General features: G+C 42.4%; 1 protein-coding gene across 1 annotated transcript in view; it reads left to right on the top strand.

Annotated features, from left to right (window-relative positions):
- KMT2D (lysine methyltransferase 2D) overlaps positions 1-20,083 on the top strand; it is a 244,352-nt gene that overhangs the window by 52,128 nt on the left and 172,141 nt on the right. Inside the window, exons 2-9 of the mRNA XM_077297477.1 lie at positions 5,320-5,404; positions 5,935-6,049; positions 6,177-6,373; positions 8,243-8,352; positions 8,434-8,596; positions 9,195-9,360; positions 11,630-11,744; positions 15,304-15,485. Of these exons, the coding sequence (XP_077153592.1) occupies positions 5,356-5,404; positions 5,935-6,049; positions 6,177-6,373; positions 8,243-8,352; positions 8,434-8,596; positions 9,195-9,360; positions 11,630-11,744; positions 15,304-15,485 (1,097 nt within the window). The 5' untranslated portion in view covers positions 5,320-5,355. The remainder of the gene's footprint in view (positions 1-5,319; positions 5,405-5,934; positions 6,050-6,176; positions 6,374-8,242; positions 8,353-8,433; positions 8,597-9,194; positions 9,361-11,629; positions 11,745-15,303; positions 15,486-20,083) is intronic.

Genomic DNA, 20,083 nt, shown 5'->3' with positions numbered 1-20,083 from the left:
CCATGCACGTCTCACCTTCCTGAAAAACCTCAGCCCATCTTGCCCAAACACACTGCACAAAAAAACTTCATACAATTCCAAAAACTACTTGATCTTTATCTTCCTACTCCTACTGATTTCAGGGGACATCTCCCACCAACCCTGGTCCACCATCCCCCAACCTCAACCCCTACCCTACCTCACATCGAAACCGTAATAATCTTACTAATATTATTTGCACTCCTTCATCTCCTTTTAATTGTGCCCTTTGGAATCCATGGTCTCTATGTAACAAGCTTCCTTTCATACACTATTACTTTCTGAAAAATTCTTAATCTGTTGGCCCTCATGGAAACCTGGATTCAGGATTCCGACACTGTCTCTCCTGCTGCCATTTCCCATGGTGGCTTACAATTCTCACATTCCCCGAGACCCACAAACAGACATGGTGGTGGAGTCGGCAAACTATTGTCCCCCACAATGCACTTTCCAGGTCATCCCCCCCCAGCTCCATCACTCTCATTCCCTTCTTTTGAGGTCCACAACATCATGCTCTTTCATCCCCTCTCCCTCAGAGTAGCGGTCATATACCGGCCCCCAGGCTCTCCCACCCACTTCCTGGACCATTTCTCTGCCTGGCTGCCGCACTTCATGTCCTCAGAACTCCCAACCCTTATCCTGGGAGACTTCAACATCCCCATAAACAGCCCCACTTCCACATCTGCATCCCAGCTTCTATCACTAACCTCTTCTTTAGGCCTCTCACAGCTCTCAACATCTGAAACACACAAAGATGGTAACACACTTGACCTGGTCTTCATCTGGCTCTGTTCAATCTCCTACCTAGATAACTCACCGCTTCCCCTCTCTGACCACAACATTCTCTCCTTCACACTCACAATTCCTCGCCCACCCCAGCATTCTCCTACCTACCACACATTCAGAAATCTACATGCTATCAACCCTCACACACTTTCAGACTCCCTACACTCATCACTGTCCCTAATCTCCTCTTTTTCCTGTCCTGATCTGGCTGTACATCACTACAATGACACTCTTAGAAGCAGGAGTGCTGAACACTTATGGAGGAAAACTCGCACACCAGAAGACTTCATACACTTCAAATTTATGTTAAAAACCTATAACTCTGACCTTCACCTCGCCAAACAGACCTACTTCACCACTCTGATGTACTCACTATCCAACAACCCCAAGAAACTTTTTGACACCTTTCACTCCCTCCTCAGGCCAAAAGCACAAGCCCCTATCACAGACATTTGTGCTGATGACCTGGCCTCCCGCTTTACAGAGAAAATGGATAACATCCGTCAGGAAAATCCGCTCCCAGACACAAAGCGCAGCAACTCCCATCCCTCCCTGCATTTCCCCTGGCTCACTCTCCACATTCGATCCCATCACAGAAGAAGTCTCCAGGCTCCTCTCTTCTTCTCGTCCGACTACATACACTACCGACCCCATTCCCTCACATCTCCAGTCTCTCTCTCCAGTCGTCACAACTTACAACTACAATCTTTATTCTCTCGCTCTCTGGCATTTTCCCCTTCTCCTTCAAACACTCTATCATTACTCCATTATTAAAGAAACCCTCCCTCGACCCATCCTGCACAAACTACAGACCAGTCTCCAATCTCCCCTTCATCTCTAAACTCTTGGAGCGCCTGATCTACTCCCGCCTTACCCGTTACCTCTCCACTCATTCCCTCCTAGACCCTTCACAGTCTGGTTTCTACCCCCTACATTTGACAGAAACTGCACTCATCAAGGTGACCAATGACCTTCTGACAGCAAAATGTAACGGTGACCACTCTCTGCTCATTCTTCTCGACCTTTCTGCAGCTTTCAACACTGTTGACCACCCTCTCCTACTCTCTAGGCTCCAGTCACTAGGCATTAAGGACACTGCTCTCTCCTGGTTCTCCTCCTATCTTTCTGACCGCTCCTTCAGTGTTCTGTTCTCTGGCTCCACTTCATCTCCTCTTCCTCTCACTGTCGGGGTACCTTAGGGCTCAGTCCTTGGCCCCCTTCTCTTCTCCCTCTACATGGCCCCAATTGGACAGACCATCAGCAGATTTGGCTTTCAGTACCATCTTTATGCCGACGACACACAACTATACATGTCATCCCCTGACCTTACCCCCGCTGTACTACAGAACGCCAGGGACTGTCTGTCCGCAGTCTCCAACATCATGTCCGCTCTCTATCTGAAACTCAACCGCTCCAAAACTGAACTTCTTCTGCTCCCGCCATCTACTAACCTCCCTAAATCTGACATTTCCCTCTCCGTAGGTGGCACCATAATAACACCCCGGCAGCAGGCGCGCTGTCTGGGTGTTATGTTTGACTCCAATCTCTCCTTCACATCCCATATACAATCTCTTGCCCGCTCGTGCCGCTTACACCTAAAGAACATCTCTAGAATCCGTCCTTTTCTCACCATGGAAACCGCAAAAACCCTCACTGTCGCCTTGATCCACTCCCGCCTGGACTACTGTAATGCTCTATTAATTGGCCTCCCCCTTACTTGACTTTTCCCTCTCCAGTAGTGTTGAGCGATACCTTCCGATATGCAAAGGTATCGGTATTGGATTGGATCGGCCGATATCCAAAAAATATCGGATATCGCCGGTACCGATACCCGATACCAATGCATATCAATGGGACACAAAATATCGGAATGGTTCCCAGGGTCTGAAGGAGAGGAAACTCTCCTTCAGGCCCTGGGATCCATATTCATGTATAAAATAAAGAATAAAAATAAAAAATATTGATATACTCACCCCTCCGGCGGCCCCGGCTCTCACCGGTCCAAGCGTCTGCCTCCGTTCCTAAGAATGAGGGGGTTTAGTCGCGGCTTGTGATTGGTCGCGTGACCGCTCATGTGACCGCTCACGCGACCAATCACAAGCCGCGACGTCATCGAAGGTCCTTCACCGCCTGCATTCTTAGGAACGGAGGCTGCCGGTTACACAGCTAAGGTCCAGGGTCCGCCGGACGGGTGAGTATATCCATATTTTTTATTTTTATTATTTATTTTTTACATTAATATGGATCTCAGGGCCTGAAGGAGAATCTCCTCTCCTCCAGACCCTGGGAACCATACGCACCGCACACTTCCGATTCCGATTTCCGATATCACAAAAATATCGGAACTCGGTATCGGAATTCCAATACAGCAAATATCGGCCGATACCCGATATTTGCAGTATCAGAATGCTCAACACTACTCTCCAGTCTATCCTTAATGCAGCAGCCAGGGTTGTCTATCTAGCTAATCGTTACTACACTGGCTGCCCATTCATTACAGGATACAATTCAAAGCACTTGTTCTCACCCACAAAGCTCTCCACAGTGCGGCACCTCCTTACATCTCCTCCCTCATTTCGGTCTATCGGCCTAACTGACCGCTGCGCTCTGCTAATGACTTTTGAGTAACCTCTGCACTAATCTGTACCTCCCACTCCCGACTCCAAGACTTCTCCCGTGCTGGCCAATCCTCTGGAATGCTCTACCCAAAGTGTGTAGCCCATTCACTACTTCCAGCTATCCCCCACCCCCTGAAGATGGCTGGACCATCATTGTAAATACACACCTGTACTTTGTGTCTCCCCCACCTCATTGTAGATTGTGAGCTCTCACGAGCAGGGTCGTCTTATTTTGCTTTAATTATTGTATTGCTAACGTTGATACTTATGACTGTTGGGTTTGAAACTGTTAAACTGTAAAGTGCTGCAGAATGAATAGATCGAGATCTGTCTGTCTGTCTGTCTGTCTGTCACAATAAGCGATGTTGCAGCCCTCCAATCACAATGACCTTTCATCATAAGATGCCTCAACACAAACAATGGCGTCAGGTTTGTTTATCGCTGCTGATGTCAATGTATTGTGTCCTGAAATGGGAATGTGGTCGCTCCGTGTGACAATTGCAAGAATTCCGTTTCTTACTTTATATGGACATTCTTATGGGAAATGTAGTCTTTATTTTATTTTTTTTATTTTTTTGAATTCATGTAGTTTTGTCTAGAACTCCGTTTTGCAACCTGGTTTTAGTGACCATTTTTTGGACCCTTTATATATCAGCGTGCATAGCTGGCTGCAGAATGAGTTCACTGTTAATCCGTTGTTCTGATGAGTTTGTTTTCCATCTTTTCGCCTGAACTTTCGAAGCTGACTGACTACATCCTAGATGATCTTTGCACAACTTTATGTACATATTGTAACAGTAAATGTAGTATTTTCATAAATCCGCATTACTAGTGAAGATAAGAAACTCCTTTTATTATAGAATACGCACAGTCACTTCTTGTTTCCAGGCACTGATTATTCACACTGAAACTGCTCATATCTGCCTACAAATCGGTCTGCAGTAAGGGAGCAAATTACACCTAGTGATATGATTGATAATCTACAGTGAGTAGAAGGGGGGGAGACACACAACTTTTTTCAGAATCTAACGGAAAGTGCAGTTAAAGGGATTGTCCAGGGGCCTTTGTATTGTTATTATTATTATTATTATTTATATTATTATTTTTTTAGTAAAGCTTTTTTCTTTTTTTGCTGTATATACACACTTGTACTGTACTTACAGTAAAAGTTCCGTCCGTCTCCTATATTTTTTTGCTTGTCACATTTGCTGTGACATCGCTCTGGTAATGTCTCATATTTTATCTATTATATTTTTTTTGTTTATAATTCAAACCGTACTGACGATATATGGAAATTATAGGATCGTGCACGAGCAATGCCCGCACTGTCCTTCATTGCAGCCAGGATCGAGCACAAATGAGTGAGGATCGCAATAAATGTACATAAAGATGTGATTAGTCATTAGATTTTTGCAGGTGGAAGCAGAAAACCTCCCCTGTATTGTCTGTTTTTTTTACACATCACAGTTCTCATACAAACAAAACAAAAACAATAAAACACCCCCTCCAATAAATTTTTCACAAATGTCCTTTACCATGGTGTATATGGTATTAAGGCTCGTGTGCTGCCCAGGTGGCTTTGGCGTGCTCGAAAAATATGTTCTAGTCCCTGTAAGTCTCCCCACTGTTCGACTGCTGCAACACATGCAGGGATTCCTAACCAGCCGCGGGGACTGAACATATTTTCAAGCATGCCACAGTCACTCTGTTAGCACCCGAGCATGCTCAGATAACACGATATCTGCGTTTGTTCATTGCTACTTGTCACATGTCATCACCTCCAATCCGCTGTGTACAGTGTGTTTTGATATGAAGAATTTGTAGCATTTCTATTGTTTTTCTACTCCGATACAGAAATATAGAAAAGTTTTTGTAACTGTTATGTGTTTCTCCATAGGTCGCCCGAAAAGGGATAGTCAGTTTTCGGCCAGGGATGGATGATCAGAAACCATCCAGCGAGGACAAAGAATCTGAAGCGTCAGGTAATGTAACTTTTAGTTTAGCAGAGGTGATTTATTAAAATTGTGCATGCAGGGCATAATGATTCCCTCAGCCTTCAGCAGGGCAGTGTGTGGCATTTATTAGGTGGCCCATTAGACCATAGCTGGTTTACATTAGAATGGTGCAGGCTGGCATAGTACAGGGCCTATTGTATTGAGGGTAAGGGAATGTTCCCACATGACATATTCTTCGGCTTTCTGTCTAAGGTATTGGCAAAGTGGACAAGATTTATCTAACCTCGTCCACTCGCTTTTCATGGCCGAAATTGGCCTATTTTGCCACACAATCCTCAAGTGGAATATGGGAGCTGTACTGTCAGTGCAGGTGTGCACCTACTACATTCACATCTGCCGCTTGGACTTCAGTGCAGAATGCGGCGAAGTGTTTGCAGCAAACGCTAAAGAAAAAATATATATATATTGTTGGTATATTTATATGTAGATTTTTTTATGGGGAAACTCTGAGCGTTTTTAAACTTGTACATATGAACACTGTGATTTATTGCACTTAGCTGATGAAAATGCCTCTGATGTGGCCTGTGAAGCGGAAGCAGATGAGCCCAGCAGTCTGTCGCCAGCCGCGTGTTTTGTAGGGGATGGCAGTGTCCCGGACTCGCCATGTGGCAGGTACATTGGGAGAAATGTCCTCAGTATGTCTGTCTCTTATTGTAAATCCTTCACCATACGCGTCATAATTGCAGACAAGATTCATCATTTGATTCTGGCTCTGATTCCCTCTTGGTTTCTCTTATAGGCGCTGTGCTCTCTGCAATTGTGGGGGATGGAGTCCACGAGGACAGCGGGAACTGCTGCGGTTTGATCCTTCTCCCGGCCGTCCACAACTGGATCCTGCTCTCTGTCGGGTGCCCGAAATTGGCACAGAGTACTTGGACCCTTCTGTCGTTGGGTTTGCAGAGTCTGTGTTACCGGAGGAGCTCTTTGAACCTTCAGGTTAGGATGAAATGTAACTGTGCCTAGCTTATGCTGCATTTGGCAGGGTTTCTTCCCCCCCCCCCCGCCCCCAAAAAACTGAAACCCGATCAGGCTATTTGTGTAGTGTACTTCATATTTTCGCATTGCCTTCCAGGAGCCATAATGTTGTTGTGTAATTTTTGTGATAAAATTTTTTATGGTTCTGGAGGGTTTAAATTGAAAGTGCACCTGTCAGCAGGATTGTGCACAGTAACCTACACACAGTCAGGTCGGCGCCGTTATACTGATACTTATACTGATTGAAATCTGTCTTGTGGTTGTTGTGTAATCTTTATTTTCTGTTTTGAGTTAGGGTAAGTTCACACTGTGCGTTTTTGCTGCGAGTTTTTTTTTTTTGCTGCTTTTTTTAATGCTAATTTTCAGCTGCTTTTTACAGTACCAGCAAAGCCTATGAGATTTCAGAAATCTCCTGCACACACATTGTTTTTTTGTGTGATCAGTATTTTGTGCTTTGCTGCGTTTATTGGACATATAGCATGTCACTTCTTTCAGCTTTTTTGCTGCGTTTTTTCAGTGTTTTTCACCCAGTGACTTGAATGGGTGTTGAGAAAACGCAGGTATCATTATTTGCTGTTCAAGGACATTAGCATGGACAAAGAGGGGAAAAAAAAACACACCTAAACCTGCGTTTTTGATGCAGCTTCTTTCCTGCTAAGAAGATAAGGTTTTGCTGCAGAACAGATTATCTGTACATACTGAAAAAAAGAAAACCCTTCTGCAGGCATGTGGCAGCCGTGGCCCCTGCTCAGCAGCATAATCACATGTTTAATGTGTAGTTAATAACTGCCTGATGTTTTCCTGAGGAGTATTTATAAAAAAAAAAAAATCAATTTTAAAATTGTGCCCTCTGTCCGCGCTTTCGCAGTAATAGCTGTTGGTGTTTAGAGAGGTGATCCTATGGCTGCTATTACGCAGGTGACGCCAGCTTGCTAGAGAAGAAAAAACAAAAATGTCCTCCTGCAAGATGCGCCTAGCAAAAGGGCACCACGCAATAGCAGCTATCAGATCTCCTCTCTGTACACTGATAGCTACTGTGAGGTGCGGCTGACGCCATTTTTTTTTTTTAATATACTCTTCAGGAAAACCTCAAGCACATTTATTACCTGCACATCAAGCATACGATTATTCTGCAGCGCAGGGGCCACGGCTGCTGCCTGCAGAAGAGGTGTTTTTTTTTTTTTTTTGCAGTATGTACATAATAAATGTAAAATAGGTGGCGGATCAGTGACCTGTCAGATGCCATACACATGAATACCTAATTGGAGCACTACACAAAGACCCCCCCCCCCCCCCCACAGGCTGCCCCGGAGCACGAGCATATTATTAACTGAAAATAAAGATTAAACAACAACCACAAGACTGATTTTGTCAACCAAGGTATCATTGTAATCAGTATAATGACGCCGACCTGACACTGTAGGTTACTGTGCACAATCCTGCTGACAAGTTCCCTTTGATGTTAAAAATGGGAAAAAATTTGATGTACCCCTTCTGTCAAACCACTTAGATTCTGTGGTTCTGTATGATCATGTCACCTAAGTGGTTAAATTGCTAGTCACATGGCAGTCACATGTCAGTTGTGCATTAAGCACGCTGCGTACACTTCTTGTGCACATATGGCGGACGTGTACGCCGCCAAGGGTCTCATTAAAATAGAAAAGGCTGCTATACCACTGACATTCTATAGCAGGATGTCCTTTATACAAGTTCTTATTTTCTACTCTTGTAGTACAGGACTAATTATTAACATTCCCGGTTGTTGGATTGAAGTAATAAAGACGACTTACGGCGATCTCTTATCCAAGCTTACCTTTATTCTATTCACAGGTCACTGCTGGGTTCACTACTGGTGTGCGTCTTGGTCATATGGAGTCCAGCTTGTGGAAGGAACTCGACTGACTAATGTGGATATAGCTGTATTCTCAGGGATATCACAGGTCTGTAAGCCACTGAGCTTTACTGCCTCCGACAGACTGTCTTTAATAGAAAGAGATCAACCTCCTTCTTGTCTCTTCTAGAAATGTGAATACTGTAAACGGATGGGTGCTACCGTTCAGTGCCACTCGACAGGGTGTCTGCGCCGATATCACTTTCCATGCGCTGCTGCGAGTGGCTCCTTCCAGTCAAAGAAGACCTTAAAATTGCTGTGCACCGAACATGTGGCAGAAGCGGCCACAATGGGTTAGTTCAGACTCCGCTTTACGTTACATGTTCTCATAAATTTAAAAAAAAAAAAAAAATTGTCATGCTACTGTCAAATGGAAAGTATATTTTCAACAGATTTTGCATAAATTAACAGTACAGGTGAATCTGCTTCTTTATCCACTTATGAGCCTTTTTTTTAATTTATTTTTTTACTCTTCCTGCTGAACGTGCCATCAACTATGAAAAAAACACTCAAATCCATGCCAGCTCAGTTAGGTGCTAGGTTACACTTATTATACTCTATATAGAGGAGGAGTGAGGGAACAAGCGGAGAGACCCAGGGAAATGGTGCCGAGTTTTCTAACAAGTCTTTAGCGCCACCCAAGAGCTGGATTTACAGTTACACTGCTTAGTACTGCTGTTTTAATACTTTTTGTGCTGCTGCTTTTCTCTGCTTGCTAATAAAACTGTGAATGTTACAGATCTGAGATTGTCTTGTAAAATGTTTTGGAATTTTAGACATCTATTTTGCATGTACAGATATTTTAATGAATTATGTATGTTATGGTTATAAAAAGGAATATTAGCTGTGCATTATGTAATATAACTTATTTTTCTGTTTGTCATGTGTTAGATGACTCTTGTTGCGTGCTATGTGACAAGCCCGGTGACCTCCCAGACCTCCTGTTCTGCGCCAGTTGCGGACGGCACTATCATGGTTCTTGTCTGAAGATTACCCTAACACCATTGAAACGGTCTGGCTGGCAGTGTCCTGAGTGTAAAGTGTGCCAAAGTTGCAGGTAGGAAATAAAAACAGATTGTTTCATTAGTTGCACAATGGTTTTAAGCCAAGGAGAAAAAGGAAATAAAAAAAAAGAAAAAAACAATTTGCTTTACACTGAAAGGTGGCTAGGGTTATGATATGTAGATCATAGAGAAATGAGTGAAATCTTTACCTTTTGGTATTTTTTCATGCTTTCTCGATTTGATTCTGGTAGACATTATAGCTCAGTATGTGCATTACCTTAATAAATATAAATTCTATGTAATACAGAAAAAAGTGAAAATCATAAAGTGCTAGCATTGTTGATTCTTATTGTCATTTTCCTGTCTTTGGCATGTGGTTGTGATATCCTTTCTAACTCCTTACATAAGAGCCCTGATCACCCCTGTTGTTTTGGAAGATCTGAGCTCCTGGAGTATACATTGATATTGGCATTTGATAGTGTTTCTAGAATATGTTTGACGCTCCGGTTGACAGGAAGATAGAGCAGTAAGAGTTACCGATCTCCTCAACTGGTGAAAGACCAAGGCATTTTTTTTTCCAGTTTGCAAGATGTACCAATCCCTCCCATAAGGTCCACCACAAAGACCTTGGGATATTGTGTTTTTTTTTTTTGTTTTTTTTGTTAAATCAGATTTTCCCTGTAATTGGGGCTGATATATTGGCCCCAGTTATATGGTAAATTCAGACTTCCGGCTGCATGACAAATCTGATCTGGGCCTCTTAGGACCCAGCAGCTCCTGTTCCCTCCCTACACCCAACAATCACTTGACTTCTGGGTCCTGGGGAGGAAGTGATATTGGCGCTTTCTGATCTGTAAGAACAACACTTGTTCTGCACTGTGTATACATCGAACGGGATGACCGAGACGGTACTGAACAGTCTCTGCCTTCTCTTTGGGACATTTGTCTTTTTCTGACAACCATCTCCCTGTTCCTGTAGCTGCACAATCTTGTGTAGTCACTTTACTTTGCACTGACGTTTTAGAATGTCACTGCAGAGTGTAATGTGGACGCTTAGGCTGTGCGCACACGGTATGTTTTTGAGGCGGGTTTTCTGCTCGACATTGGCCCAAAAACACTAGGGAATCCTTATGTCAGCAAAGTCCATGAGAATCCTGAAGTGTTGTGCACATGGTCAGTATTTTTCCTTTCAGGATTTGCTGTGTGTTAAAATCTGCTGCATGTCAACTCATTGTGTGTTTTTTGCCTGCGTTTTTGACTTATTGAATGCAGAGGGAAAAAACACATGCAGCGTTTTTTCCTGCCAAGAGATGCAGAAACCTTTTAGTAGTCTGGAAGTAGTAAAGGGGTTGTCCCATCTTAATAGGTTGAGTTTTATAGTGCTTGTGAAGAGTCAACTTTGTGATATACTGCTTATAGAAATTGTCTGTTCTTGTGAACAGAGGATTTTTAATGTATATAGTTTATTTCCCATTGACACGGTTACCAGCCATCTCTGCAGTCTGAGAAGTGGCTGATTTCCTCGGCAACGTGAGTGCACTTGCTCTCATCTATACAGCTTGGAAGCTCGGCTCTGAAGCTGCTGAATCAGACTATTTTCAGTACCTCTACAGTCTGACTCGCACAACTCAGGCAACGGACCAATCCGGCATAAAATGCTTCTAGATTGCAAGGTGCTCGCCTTTTAATGAATTGGGCGCATCACATGCTGTGCTATTTCAGACCTAAAAATCTGTGCCAACCAAGGGCTGTTGTTATAGTTTATGCCACTTTTTGGCATAATCTGTAATAAATGGGTTGGGCTGTGCGGCGCCTCGTCCGATTCTGTAAAGATCCACCAACATTTTTTCATAGAGCTGTGAGTGGCTGAGAAATTTTAATAAATAAACTTCAAATTCTGGTATACAAATGATATGCGACCAATTTGTGTTTTTTTTCATCTTTTTTTTTTTTTTAACACCAGCTTTTGGTCTAACTTCATTTATACATTTTTTTTTCACTATATTTACCCTAAAATAGTGCTGTTAGAAACTATATAACTTGTGCAGCAAAAAACAAGTCTGCATGTGGCTTGCTGGAAACATTAAACAGCTTCGACTCTTAGAATTCAGTAATTTTAAAGTAAAATAATAAAACTTGCCATGTTCTTAAGTGGTTGTGGCCAGCACCTTCTGATGTCTGTCTTTTTTTTTTTTTTTTAATTTTCAGTGCCCTAATTTAAAGCGTATGGTAAAAGGAAGTGAGCACTTTCAGACACTTTGCGATATGCTTCTTGAGCTATACATGCAATGATGACATTAATGTGCCATGTCTTCTCTACAGAAAACCCGGCAAGGATTCAATGATGTTGGTGTGTGATGCTTGTGACAAAGGATATCACACTTTCTGTCTGAAACCAGCCATGGAGGATCTGCCTGCCGGCTCCTGGAAATGCAAGGTATTTAGATGTAGATTACGGTTCACATCACGTTTGTGACATATGTTAGGCGTGTACACCCAGAAAGCCTCCCGAGTTTTACATAGCTTCAATATAGGCCTTCATCCTGCTGGTATATTTCAGCCTAGAAGTTACATTTACCCTATGTCTTGCCTTAAGTTTAACGTAGGTTGATGGACGTCAAAAACATGGAATAGTGTATGCTACTCCACTTTGTGCTTGGTTACAAAAAAAATAAAATAAATCAGACCCTAAACACTTTTCCTACAGTTGCACCCTGAGTGTGACAAATTTCACAGCCATAAACGTGGAGTGAGCTGGGCCTTATTCATTTTCTGTAATATCTTCAAAGCGAGCCGTTCCTCCTCTGTTGTAGAGGCCGTAAAGTCGTCTGAACACACCGATATGTGTATGAGGATTTCAGAGAAGACAATGATCAGGACATCGGATTTCCAAACCCCTATCCTTCTGTCCTTGGAAATAAGCCACTGCCAAGAAGTCCGACTGGGGCTCTCACAGAACACAGAAGCACTTCAGCTAAACGCAGTATTATTGGGGGGGAGTAGGGAGGGAAAGCTGTCGAATAAAAGACCTACTGATAGGGAATTTAGATTGTGAGCCCCATCGGGGACAGTGATGATAATGTGTGCAAACTGTAAAGCGCTGCGGAATATGTTAGCGCTATATAAAAATAAAGATTATTATTATTATTATTATGAATATATGATCGCTTGGCTGACATTGATTAGCCTAGTAAAGCTAGGGTAGATCCCCAGTGATATTTCTATGCATATATTTTTTTTTCAGACTTTTTATTAAAGGGGTTGTCCACTACTAGTTCAAACTAGTGGGACTAATCATTTACCACATTTTTCGGACTATAAGATGCATCGGACCATAAGATGCACCTAGGTTTTAGAGGAGAAAATTATGGAAAAAAAATTGAAGCAAAAAAATGTGGTAAATTCTTTACTTAATATCCCCCTATCCTGGTATATATGGTCCCCTCATCCCCATCTTGGTATGCATGCCCCCCCTCATCCCCACCCTGGTATGCATGGCCCTCTAATTTCTATCCTGGTATGCATGGCCTACTCATCCCTAGCCTTGTATGCATGTCCCCCTTATCTCTAGCCTGGTAGGAATGGTCTCCCTCATCCCTTTCTTGGCACGAATGGTCCCCCTCATCCCTATCCTGGAATTCAGGGCCCCAACCCTTATCCTGGTGTAATTGTCCCCATCAGAAAACATAAACAATCAATCAAACATTACACTTACTTTCCCGGTGCTCCCTTGCAGCGCCCTGCTCTGTTGCCAGCAGCTGGTTTATGTTTGTAAGCAGCGCATGGCAGGGACGTCAGGGGCAGTTGCCGGAATACTCACTGCTCTGGATGCCGGGACTGTATGCATGGAGCGCAGTGAGTATTCATTGCTCTTTAATAGTGAGCACAGTGTCAGCCGGAGCCTTCCTGCAGCTGCCAGCAGTCACGTGTGCCGCTACTTAAGAGAAATGAATATTCACCGCTTTCCGCTCCCATGTGCTTGGAGTGCAGTGAATATTAATTTCTCTTTAGCAGCACGCACTGGAGTTAGCCTCAGCAGCCAGCTCCTGCCTCTGTGACCCCCTGCCTTGCTGCTCCCCCACCTCCCCATCACAGCCAGAGGCGGTACATCTGGACTATAAGACGCACCCCCATTTTCCTCCACATTTTTGGAAGAAAAGAGTGCGTCTTATAGTCCAAAAAATATTGTGTATATGAAACTTCCCACCTGCTTGTTTTCCCCTCTATCTCATCTTTGCCAGTCCTGGCTTCATAAAGCCAGATTAGGGTGGAGATAAAGGGAAATCAAGCAGGTGGGAGGGTGTGTATATAAATGGCTGGCTGCACTGTGAAGCACGGAGCGCCTGGACTTTGTCAGCACAGAATCACTTGTAAACGCACTACCAGCATATAGATGTCCAACCGCCCAGATATCCTCTGTGATTCCCCAACAAACTTACTGATTTAAGTAAATTATGGGTATTGCCATAGAGTGAATTTTTTTCACCTCTCTTCCTCCTGTCGCATCTGAATGTTCAAATACATTCTGCAAATATTTCTTGCCTTAGACTTTCCAGGCATGAATCATTTTTGGTCCTCTTGCACGAAGTCCATATTGAGTTTTGCAAGCCTTTCAGCTAAGCTTTACGTTAATACTTTAATTCAGAGCAAAGAGATTGAGCGGTATGAGTCTGGGAAAGACAAAAATCCATGCTCTGCTTTCAAATTTCCACCACCACATCCCTCATTGACTGTCGCAACAACGGAAGCTTTAATGGCAATTGAATAAATAACAAGTTGATCATACTAATTACTTTTTGCAGTTTCTTCGGGGACTGAGACTGTTTAACTGGTTAATGTTGTTTTAACAAACTTTGTATAACTCAATAGGATAAATGCATTTAAGAAAGCTAGTAATATATCTTTATCAGAGAATTTGCTTCTTCCCCTCCCATCCTTGCGCCTGAGCTCGCCATCCATTCTGAAAGCTGCTCATGTCGGATTGCCAGCAAAGTGAAATATGAGGTTACACAACATATTAAAGGGAACCTGTCAGCGGATTCATGCTGCCTGAACCATGGGCACAATGAATCTGAGATCAGTTCCTGAATTTTAAGCTGCTTTTAGAGTAAGTTCACACTACACTTTTCTTGACGTTTTTTTTTCTGCAGCAAGACCTTATCTCTTTGCAGGAAAGAAGCTGCAGCAAGTTTTTCTTGGTTTTCCTTGTGGTTTTTTTGTGGCATTTTTTAGTGCATTATTTTCCTGCGGTTTTGGCATGCTAGATTTGTCTCTTGTGCATGCTGATACAGTTCAGTGTTGAAAGTAAAAGTCATATTCCATGGAATCGGGATTTGGCACAAAAACACGGTTAAACATGATACTTATGTTTTTGGTGTGGTTTTTTTCACCACTCATTCAAGTCAATGAGTGAAAAACACTGAAAGTGACATGCTCTTTTGTCCAAAAAAAAAAACATGTCAAGCACAAAATGCTGATGACAAAAACCAATGTGGGTTCATGAGATTTCTGAAATCTCCTGGGCTTTGCTGATACTGTAAAACACAGCTGAAAATTTGCATTAAAAAAACGCCCATTGTGAACTTAGCCTTACTCTGAAACGTTGCAGCATTTGCGAAAAACCTAGTTGAAGTACAGCCAGGGATGATGTGACTAGTCCCCTAGTTTGCTCTGCTAAACTGGTCTCTACCTATACACACACAGAGGGAGAAGGCCGGTCATTCTGGCTTAGTGGTCGGGGAGAAGCCAGTGGGTACTTTCCTCTTGGACTAGTCCGTTTTTTTTCCCCAGCAATACTTTCAGCTATGTTACAGGAGTCGGTCGCTGATTCATTCAGCCCATGGTTCAGGCAGCATGAATCAGCGGACGGCTTTCCTTTAAGCCTTATGGTAAGTAGGGTGTAGCTATGTTACTTTGAAATGACAGGTACACTGTAACACCCGCATTAATAATCTTTATTCCTGATGAATGATCGTTTTTACAATGTTTCTGCTTAGAATTGCCGTGTCTGTCGAATCTGCGGCTCTCGCACATCACAGTTGGAACCTGGAAGTCTATGGTATGAGAACTTCTCTGTGTGCAAGAAATGCCAAGCGCAAAGATGCCTAGTGGAGACCTGTGTCCAGTGTAATCAGTCCGGCTCCTTGGAGAACATGAATCAGTGCCCCAAATGCTTAAAGTAGGAGTCTCTTCTATTTCCTTCTGACTTTCTTTCAGTTGTTGTTCAGTTGTGTGAGAACCTAGAACACACACTATTCAGAATGTTTGTGGTGTCCAATATTTGTAATTTTAAATCTGTCATCAAACGTCAGAATACAAACTGCTTCTGTTATTAAATGGATCTCTCAGGCTTTATGAAGCTGGTGGATTTATTTTGAAAATTCATCAGAATATCTGTACAATAATATAATTTTGAGTCCAGCTATGGGCTGAAAAAAGACTCCTTAGCTGTTTAAATCTGAGCGCCTGACTGACAGCTGCAGATTGTACTAGGCCGTGTGATCGCTCAGCACAGGGAGGAGGGACACTTAGTGAGCTATCAGTCATCCTAGGCTAGGGAAAATAAGACTAAAGCATTATCCAGTCTTTCTGACTTGGGATTTCAAAGTAAATAAAGGATCCTTATCATGTCCAAGATATCTATTTACTAATTTATGCAGTTTGTATTGTGAAATCTGATGACAGGTCTGCTTTACAATGTATTTTAAGAGACTGTTATGAAATTGTTTCCTAATGACTGAACTCAAAATGGCTGTTTAAGCATAGCTGCAGATGTCTAACATTTCTTGAATTGCATTAACTTGTACCATTTGTCATTATATCAATTCGTTACAATTGTGTAATACTAGTAAGAGTATGTATTCGAATTGAGTGCACACTCCCGAGGTGATGCAAATGTGAAGTATCTTACTCCTATAGTAAGTATGTCCAACAAGGATATGCTTGCCAATCTCAAATTCAGCAATAACGTTGCACATTCAGATGTGTTCAGATTCCCGAGTTTTTTCCTAAAAAAATCGGCAAAAGTCGGTCAAAGTTTGGTGAATGACAGAGTTCACAAAGGCTCTTCCAGACGTCAGGGTTTCCAGTAGCAGCACGGGCCACAAAACATCCGGAACACACGTGCACACTGATGCTGAAGAAGACCACTCATGACCTTGCCTCCTGCTCGCACTGCGATTAGCAGCATCAAGGGACAATGTTGAGAGCTGTGTTTAACTGTTATCAGCGAGAGCAGGCGGCGGCTGATGGGAGTATTCATCATCCACACACTGCGATATAAATAAATGGCACTTCGCCTGGCTCTTCCCACTTGCCCTGTGGTGGTGGCAAGTGGGGTTGATGTCACCTTTGTATTATCCAGTTACATCAAGCCCACGGCTTAGTAATGGAGATGAGTCTATAAGACGCCTTTACATTACTACTCCTATAGTTATATTGTAAATAAACACACACCCAAAATAAAGTCCTTTAATTGAAAGAATGACCCAGACTCCTTTTAATTAATCTTAAATTAAACCATTCTCACGTCATCGCTCAGTCCACAGTAGCCAATGTCTCCTGTAACAGAATTAAAATAAGAAACCACAATATTCCTTACCTCTCGGCCGAGAAGACAATCCATTTTTCCCACGACGGGTCATGCTCTGCTACATCTAGGTGGCATGCGGCATTGTTGCATGATGCGACTATACAGCCTGCCATCCTGCAGATATACTGAACAGCTTGTGCTACGGCTGCTTGGTATGTTGTTGTGAGCTCCTATGACCTGACTTTTTGTCACCGCGAGCGTGAGAAAGTTCTCACGCTCGTGGTACCATCAGAAAGGTCCTGGGAGTTCACAGCCAATAAACTCCGTTCAACTCACTGACGTCAGCGCGACAATGCACGTGACAATACAAAGGGGACATCAACCCCACAACTATAACACCACTTGCCTCAAGGCTAAGTGCCAGATTTGGCACATATTATGGATGCACCATTTCTGGGGTGGCTGAGAGCTGATGGTTTTTAGTCTGGGAGGGGCCAATGTCCATTGCCCCTTCCTAGGTTATAGGTTATTAACATCAGCCCGGAACTGTCTGCCTAGCCTTTTTTGGTTAAGTATAAGGGAACCCTACATCATAATTTTGGTGAGTCCCCCATTTTAATAACCAGGAAAAGCTAAGTATACAGCTGTGAGCTGATAGTAATATCCTGGGAACCTTTAGGAAAATAGTCTTTCCCAGAATATTAACATCAGCCCCCAGTTGTCTTTCCATCAGCTGTTTATGAAAATTACGGGGGACCCTACTCCGTTAATAATAGAAAAAAAAACACAAAAAAAAAAACACACCCAAGGTAACCTTAGGGACAGCATTCAGGTGTTCCAGAAGCTGGAAACTTCAGTAACCTTAAAAAGTCCCTTAACCCCTTAATGACTGGAGCTTTTTTCGGTTTTGTTATAATTCGCTCCCCTCCTACCCAGAGCAATAACTTTTTATTTTTCCGTCAATATGGCCATGTGAGGGCTTATTTTTTGCCGGACGAGTTGTACTTTTGAGCGACACCATTGGTTTTACCATGTCGTGTACTAGGAACAAGAAAAAAAATTCCAAGTGCGGTGAAATTGCAGAAAAAGTGCAATCCCCACACTTGTTTTTTCTTTGGCTTTTTTGCTAGGTTCACTAAATACTAAAACTGAACTGCTATTCTGATTCTCCAGGTTATTACGAGTTCATAGACACCAACCCTTTGTAGGTTCCTTTTTATCTAAGTGGTGAAAAAAAAAAAAAAAAACCTTAGCTAAAAAACAATTTGTGCAATTTTACGTTACTTGTAGCGTTTCCATTTTTCATGATATGGGGTTGGGTGAGGGCTTAATTTTTTGCGCGCCGAGCTGACGTATTTAATGATGACATTTTGGTGCAGATACAATCTCTTGATCGCCTGTTATAGCATTTTAATGCAATGTCACGGGACCAAACAAATGTAATTCTGGCATTTTGACTCTTTTTTTTTTTTGTTGCTACGCTGTTGAGCGATCAAGGTTAATCTTTTTTTTTTTTTTTTTTTTTTTTAATTGATCGGGCGATTCTGAACGCGGCAATACCAAATATGTGTAGATTTGATTTTTATTTATTTTGAAAAAAATTTTTTTTATTTTGAAAGGGGGGCAATTTTAACCCCTTTACCCCCAAGGGTGGTTTGCACGTTAATGACGGGCCAATTTTTACAATTCTGACCACTGTCCCTTTTATGAGGTTATAACTCTGGAACGCTTCAACAGATCTTAGCAATTCTGACAGTTTTCTCGTGACATATTGTACTTCATGATAGTGGTAAAATTTATTCGATATAACTTGCGTTTATTTGTGAAAAAAACGGAAATTTGGCGAAAATTTTGAAAATTTCGCAATTTTCCAACTTTGAATTTTTATGCCCTTAAATCACAGAGATATGTCATGCAAAATACTTAATAAGTAACATTCCCCACATGTCTACTTTACATCAGCACAATTTTGGAACCAAATTTTTTTTTTTTGTTAGGGAGTTATAAGGGTTAAAAGTGGACCAGAAATTTCTCATTTTTACAACACCATTTTTTTTTTTAGGGACCACATCTCATTTAAAGTCATTTTGAGGAGTCTATATGATAGAAAATACCCAAGTGTGACACCATTCTAAAAACTGCACCCCTCAAGGTGCTCATTCAAGAAGTTTATTAACCCTTCAGGTGTTTCACAGGAATTTTTGGAATGTTTAAATAAAAATGAACATTTAACTTTTTTTCACACAACAGGAGAAAATGGACCCCAAAAGTTGTTGTACAATTTGTCCTGAGTACGCTGATACTCCATATGTGGGGGTAAACCACTGTTTGGGCGCATGGCAGAGCTTGGAAGGAAAGGAGCGCCATTTGACTTTTCAATGCAAAATTGACTGGAATTGAGATGGGACGCCATGTTGCGTTTGGAGAGCCCCTGATGTGCCTAAACATTGAAACCCCCCACTAGTGACACCATTTTAGAAAGTAGACCCCCTAGGGAACTTATCTAGATGTGTGGTGAGCTCTTTGACCCAACAAATGCTTCACAGACGTTTATAATGCAGAGCTGTAAAAATAAAAAATCATATTTTTTCACACATGATCTTTTCGCCTCCAATTTTTTATTTTCCCAAGGGTAAGAGAAGAAATTGGACCCCAAAAGTTGTTTGTGCAATTTGTCCTGAGAACGCTGATACCCCATATGTGGGGGTAAACGACTGTTTGGGCGCATGGCAGAGCTCGGAAGGGAAGGAGCGCCATTTGACTTTTCAATGCAAAATTGACTGGAATTGAGATCGGACACCATGTCGCGTTTGGAGAGCCCCTGATGAGCCTAAACATTAAAACCCCCCACAAGTGACATGATTTTGGAAAGTAGACCCCTTAAGGAACTTATCTAGATGTGTTTTGAGAGCTTTGAACCCCCAAGTGTTTCACTACAGTTTATAACGCAGAGCCGTGAAAATAAATTTATTTATTTCTTCACAAAAATGATTTTTTTAGCCCCCAGTTTTGTATTTTCACAAGGGTAACAGGATAAATTGGACCCCAATAGTTGTTGTCCAATTTGTCCTGAGTATGCTGATACCCCATATGTGGGGGGGAACCACTGTTTGGGTGCATGACAGAGCTCGGAAGGGAAGAAGCGCCATTTGGAATGCAGATTTAGATGGATTGGTCTGCAGGCGTCACGTTGCATTTGCAGAGCCCCTGATGTACCCAAACAGTACAAACCCCCCAGAAGTGAC

The sequence above is a fragment of the Ranitomeya variabilis genome, chromosome 3, assembly GCF_051348905.1.
Source record: "Ranitomeya variabilis isolate aRanVar5 chromosome 3, aRanVar5.hap1, whole genome shotgun sequence".
NCBI classification, from domain to species: Eukaryota; Metazoa; Chordata; class Amphibia; order Anura; family Dendrobatidae; genus Ranitomeya; species Ranitomeya variabilis.
The sequence above is the reverse complement of the archived record's forward strand: the minus strand, read 5'-3'. Positions and strand labels throughout refer to the sequence as shown.